Raw genomic sequence first — 6,089 nt, 5'->3', positions numbered from 1 at the left:
CAACTTGCCAATGGTCATGCCGGTGGGGAGAGCAGTCTTGCTGTTGAACAGAATTAATTCGGATATCGACATATTTAGCATCGGTGAAGCTGCCTTTAAAAGGCAAGCTCTATTGATGCTGGTATAGTTTATACACCGCTAACTATTATGTAATACCATTTCACAAATGTACTTAAAAACGAAATAAAATGTAATTTTGTAATGTTTTTAAAGGAATAAACAAATTGAATTGAATTGAATTGAATTGAATTGGAAATTATAACTATCATCGCCTGATTAAAGCGTCCAAGGAAAATATCACTAAATTGTCTATCTTATTATCACTACCTTGTGCGTACTGTACCTACCGCTTGTAAAATCGCCCTTGTCATAAATAACTAGCTTGCGGGATTGTTTTGGTTATTGGCTGTAATATTTTACTTGTCACAAACCAGTGATGCACAACCCGCGGCCCTATTCTTGCAGCCTGCATATCATTTTCATATGGCCCACTTGGCTATAGAGAAAAATGTAAATGTTTGGGGTAATTCTAAAAAACCTTGGCTGAGAACATTTTTTAATAGTTTTGGTTAATTTACGCTTCATTTCCTAAATGGAACCACATTTGAAGAACCGGTTTGCATAACGCAATTTTTTTTTTTTAAATCCACAGAAACCTTAAATCTTGAATTGAGCTGTCAATCCCCTCCCCCTCAATGAAAACAAAAAAAAATCCTCTTGTAGGTCGCGGCCTGTTTGAAAAATCTGAAAGAGTTGTGCAAAAAAATCCTCTGCTAAAAAAGTTGTATCACTATCATAAATTTACGCCGTGCAGGAATTTAGGTATTCGTAACTAGGTTCCTTCATAAACATATTTATTGGTTTTTAAAACAAAATTGACGATCAGTTGTAATACAAAAGAAGACGTAAAAACGGAACAAATTTACGAAGCTCAAATTTCGCCTGACTTTTTATGAGAATTTTACATTGCACCCGATGAATAGCAATGGTTCACATAGCCGGTAATCTTACACAGGTCAGAAAATATGAATCTGTCCCTAACGGGAAAGGAAATTCCCGCCAGCCGCCGTTGTGTGCCGGGCAGCTAACCGTCGCGCTATACTGCCCTTCTGTTTGTTACTACTTACTTCGAGAATAATTCCCAACTATTAGTTTTTTTCAGACCCATTCATGTATTCAGAAATTGTGTTGAAAAAATTATTTGCACGGTATATATAATTAATTATGTGAAGATATTCCTAAACTAAAATATCGTCTTGTAATTGCTCATTATAGCCGTGAACTCGCTATTGCCGTGATCGTTATAACCAAGTTCAAATGTATTAAGAAAGTATGGAATTTAGTCATCTTGGCATACCTCTTCTTTTATATCTTAAATTCATAATAAAAACATAAGTGTTGTGTCGAAACATAAGATTACACTGAGAACTAACCTTGTAGCAAAAATCGCCTAATGTTTAAGGCTGATTTTAGTGTCACGCCGACCGCACGCGCACCGTCGGCGCTGATGGTCGAGATATATGAACTTCTAGGAAGCGTTTTTGAATGACGCGTAGCTATCAGCGCGCAAGGTGGTCAGCGCTGATGGCTACGCGGCCGTACGCGTCGCCCGTCGGCGCCGCGTAGCTGTCGGCGCCGCGTAGCTGTCGGCGCTGACGATCGCCTCTACTTTCAGCGAGCGTTCTAGTGTCGAGCGGAGCAGACGTCATCGCGTGTACAGTCATGGCGAATCGCGAAGTGAATACAGGTCGAGTTATCGATGAGGTTCGCCTGAGGAAGAAATTGTGGGATGCATCCGATCCACTCTACAAACATCAAAACTCACATTTAGGCGTATGAAATACTCTGAACTTGTTTGACATTATACCAAATGTCGATTCTATGTATCGTCTACTGCGGCTCAGTATATAGTTAAATACTTTTTTCTTGTGGGTTATATTGGATCGTGCATATGGTTTCAGACTTTTATTTGATATTCCAAATGCACCATCACCCACAATTATTATTTAATTATAATAGCATTTTGGTCTTCGACTGTACAGTAAGGCGGTCAGTACGATACTGAAACGAGCCACGCTGAGCCTCAGCGCTGACGAACTACGCGCTGATCTATCTGACGGTGAGCGTGACACTAAAATCAGCCTAAGTGTAAAAAAATGCGTTGAATTCTTTTACTTCCCTTCTATAAGCCATTAAAAAGTTGTAGCTTCACCTGCTTATTGTGCATTTTTAAAATTTATTTTTATTATTCCAAAGCCATTGGGTAAAATGTGTCCTGAAAAATAGAGTCATTTTGGGATGATTAAAAATGTGTACAAATTGTTAAATATAATTTATTTGCTCATTAAACGTTTTTGGTAACAACTGTTTCACATGTCCAATAATATATTCAAGCAAATTTAAAATATTAATAATCATTACAAAAAAAATTGTGCAGTACGTAAATAGTATTTATAATGCGATTCGTGGTTACATCGTGCATGCAATTATGGTAGTGACTTTAATACATGACATGTATTAAATAACTTTATATATTTCATTCTGATATAACTTTCATTTATTATTATGTATACTTGTTCAGCCTCTCCATACACTCTCTCCGTGCCTCGATGTGTTGTCTCTCTCTCCGCTTACTTGCAGTTGGAGCAGAAAGCTTTTTCGTTGGTCACCTTGAACTTGGCATCTGATGGGATAGCCTTGCTGCATTTCTGAAATTAGATAAAAGTTATGAAAGTTAAAACACTATTTGGTTGCAACTATCCTGCACATTGACCTATTACATATTAGTCACAGCATAGTCGAAATTGCATTTAATAAGATACCTAGTTTATTGTTCAAAATAATTGTTTATCTTGTTTACTTTTGGATTTTTCAATAACAATTATAAAAGTTCATGATCCATCGTTTTGGACCTCCTTGTAGTATCCATCGTCACGGCAGAAAAATGTATGTTTAAATGTGTAGCAATGATACCGTGTCCGAAGGATCTGTACCATCAGAAGTGGGAATCATAAATCTTCTTAGACATTAATCCCTTTTCATGAATAGGCTTTTATCTCTTATTGTTGTGAATGCTTTCAAAACTTACTCAAAAGGAGGAGCCCGATCGTGGCCAATTACAACCCTACAGAGGCAGTGTTATATGCATTGTATTTACCGATAAACTTAAAAGTTAACCTTGTGGGCACCGGCTTAAAATAGGCCCACGGCTTAATGTGACCCTGTAGTAAACTAGCCACAGAGTAATTCACGCAACAACCAGCAGCCTATATTAGCAACATCTACAATCACAGAGGCGGTCCCCGGCTCCTGTATCCAAATTCATTGCGCTCCCTATCTTCAATTGATACAGATGATTTAATGACTACCATAATATGGGCATGAGCCTAGTATGGTGGTTGTAAAGAACACAAAAATTGTAATCACTTAAATTTTATGAATAATGAAACACTAAAAGAAAAATCATTTCAATTCGATTTATCTCCACCTCCCTTCCGTTGGTTTAATATCGCTTCAACGTTACTTTGCTATTTATACCGACACGCCTCAAATTGGTGACCCCTAAATCCCCTTCCATAAGTATAGCTTTTAGGCCAGTGAATGTAAATCCTGCTAAGAAAAACAAGTAGAATTAAATGTAAAACATGGTGCAGTACTCACGTCGCACTTGAAGCACTCAGGGTGCCACTTCTTCTCCATGGCCATGACGACCTTCCCGGCAACGGGCTCGTGGCAGCCGCTGCAGATGGGCGCAAAGAGGCGAGTGTTGCACGGCAGGCAGTAGGGTTTGCCCTCCTTCTCCATGAAGGAGGCTGCTCCCAGGGGCTTCCTGCAGCCAGTGCAGCACCAGTGCTCCTCGTGCCATGTCTTGTCCTGGGCCTTCACCACTTTCTGCCGTTTCAAATTACAAAATTATATTAGCACCTTGTCGACTAACTTTTATTGATCAGTTCTATTGATTTTTTGTGTGCACCGCTTTTCACACTCGTACTGTTTTACGTGATAAGTAACTATTCATGAATATCTTTAAATCAGAAATTAATAGGAATAATATTATTTCTCACTCGCGTGAAACACGGTGTATTGTATCATATCGTCAACAGCAATCCATCACCGGGTAAATCATATTTGGCCACTTTTCAGGAGAGACAAAAAACCAGCAATGATTTTATCCAAACGGAAGGCAATTGAGATGCGCGGTGATACTATTTTCATTGTAGAACTATTCCCTTACATTGAAAAAATCCTATACCAATCTAACCGGTGTAGATTTATTACCGCCGTCCAATCGCACTACGCGGTGATGTTACATAATGTTGGATTGCCGTCGACGATATTTTGGTTTAACTGTGGAGTCATTTATATCAAAGCAAACACAGTATGCAACACACACTTGCATGAACACAACTCAAATTGCAAAGATTAATGTTAGGTTTTCTATGTTTTTAGGAAGTACATATGTACACTAAAAATCTAAGCCATGCAAATTTTGTGATAAAAAGTAACATTATTATTCACCAGATTTAATCTGCAAGTTTTGAAATAAAAGTATTAATTTCAGAATAAAGCTTCAAAGTATTCAATTTCTATAACCACAGAAAAAGTGGCTCAAATAACGTACACAGGTTTCTTAATTCTTGAAATACAATATGATTTGATAATGATGTCATTGATTTTTCTAAGCATACACTTTTTAAGATATTTTTTATTTAAGCATTATGATATTTTGAAAAGACTAAGGACTGGTTGTTTCGTAAAATTTGAACAATTCATCGAATTTCAACATTCATTTTCGGGATCTCTGAAAGTCCTATTCAAGTTGTGTTATTATATCATTACAGGCTAGTTGCTTGACAGAACTGAAATAATAACAGAACTTGGAAAAATCTTTCACAGAACTTGAAAATTAACTTTGAAATTTGAAGAATTGTTCAAATTCTCTGAAATAACCCGTCCTAAACAAAATATACGATTTCAATGATTGGTGAAGAAAGAAAAAGAATGGTGATTGTTTTTTCAGAAAGCCTTTAGGCAGAATTTCGAAAATGGGTTAGTCAAAGATCACAGCATGCGTCAAAAATCAAATTCCACTGAAGCCAATCAATTAGGTCCCTTTAAATTACAATTCTTACTTTTCCCTAACAACATAAATTTCCAGACTTCATAGGAACTGCCGTCTGCTATGGTTTGAATTAAAAATTGCTTTAAATAACCTCTCATTCGCCAGTCTCGTACTGTAAAAGACAAACACCACATTGACGAAAACGATCACAGGAAAGATGCACCCAATAAACAAAGTGATGAATGATACAAAATGATTTTCTGGAAGATATATTTATCAGGAATCAACAGGTATGAAATTGGCTTTACCAAATTACCGATAGAAAAGTAATGATGAATAGAATGATGATGAATGTGAATACACCGAAATGGACCCATTCCCAAAGATAGCATAGAAGTTTCCCGTACAAAGTACATGTACAACAATGTCTTCATCTTACATCATGTATTGGCTCATTGCAAGCGTAGCACTTGGCCATGTAGAGTCTAGCATAGTCGTCCACGCAGTATGGCTTGCCATCCTTGGTGTGGAAGGAACCCCCGGATATTGGTTTCTTGCAATGGGCGCAAGCAAAGTGGTCGGGATGCCAGTCATTGTCTAATGCTGTCACTATCTGCAATCGGTACATAACTTAGGAAACTGTTTTCAATTTACATCAGACTGGCTTTGTCTAGTCTACTTCTCCCCCTGTTTCAACTATAATTTGTGATGTTGTCCAGGTTATTTACTACCTTTTTTATATTTCTCTTTCTTCTTTACTCTAAAATTTTTTATTGAATGTGTTCAATGTCTTGTATGTTGATTTTAAAATCTGATGTAGTGGCTAATCTTTGTCTGTCAATGTGTTTGTAGTATTGAATATTGTTGGAAGGTAGTTTAAAAGTATGTGTTGTTGTTCATATATTTTGTTTGTTTCATATTAATACTGCTTTTTCAAAGGTGGGGTCTTCTATTTATCAATTTATGTATGTTGCTTTTAATTCTACGTTTCTTCTTTGGTGTTCATTATTTGTTTGTATTTGTGTTT

The 6,089-nt window shown here is 36.9% G+C and overlaps 1 protein-coding gene across 1 annotated transcript in view; it reads right to left on the bottom strand.

The window, feature by feature from the left end:
- Positions 1 to 2,317: 2,317 nt before the first annotated feature.
- LOC149420364 (leupaxin-like) overlaps positions 2,318 to 6,089 on the bottom strand; it is a 30,622-nt gene continuing 26,850 nt past the window's right edge. Inside the window, exons 5-7 of the mRNA XM_089636346.1 lie at positions 5,502 to 5,675; positions 3,661 to 3,891; positions 2,318 to 2,708 (exon numbers count right to left, since the gene is read on the bottom strand). Coding sequence (XP_089492472.1) covers positions 2,631 to 2,708; positions 3,661 to 3,891; positions 5,502 to 5,675 — 483 coding nt within the window. The 3' untranslated portion in view covers positions 2,318 to 2,630. The remainder of the gene's footprint in view (positions 2,709 to 3,660; positions 3,892 to 5,501; positions 5,676 to 6,089) is intronic.

The sequence above is a fragment of the Hesperophylax consimilis genome, chromosome 10, assembly GCF_061612785.1.
Source record: "Hesperophylax consimilis isolate HC1 chromosome 10, BYU_Hcon_1.0, whole genome shotgun sequence".
In the NCBI taxonomy this organism is placed as follows: Eukaryota; Metazoa; Arthropoda; class Insecta; order Trichoptera; family Limnephilidae; genus Hesperophylax; species Hesperophylax consimilis.
Note: the sequence above shows the minus strand (reverse complement) of the source record. Positions and strands in the feature narration are given on the sequence as shown.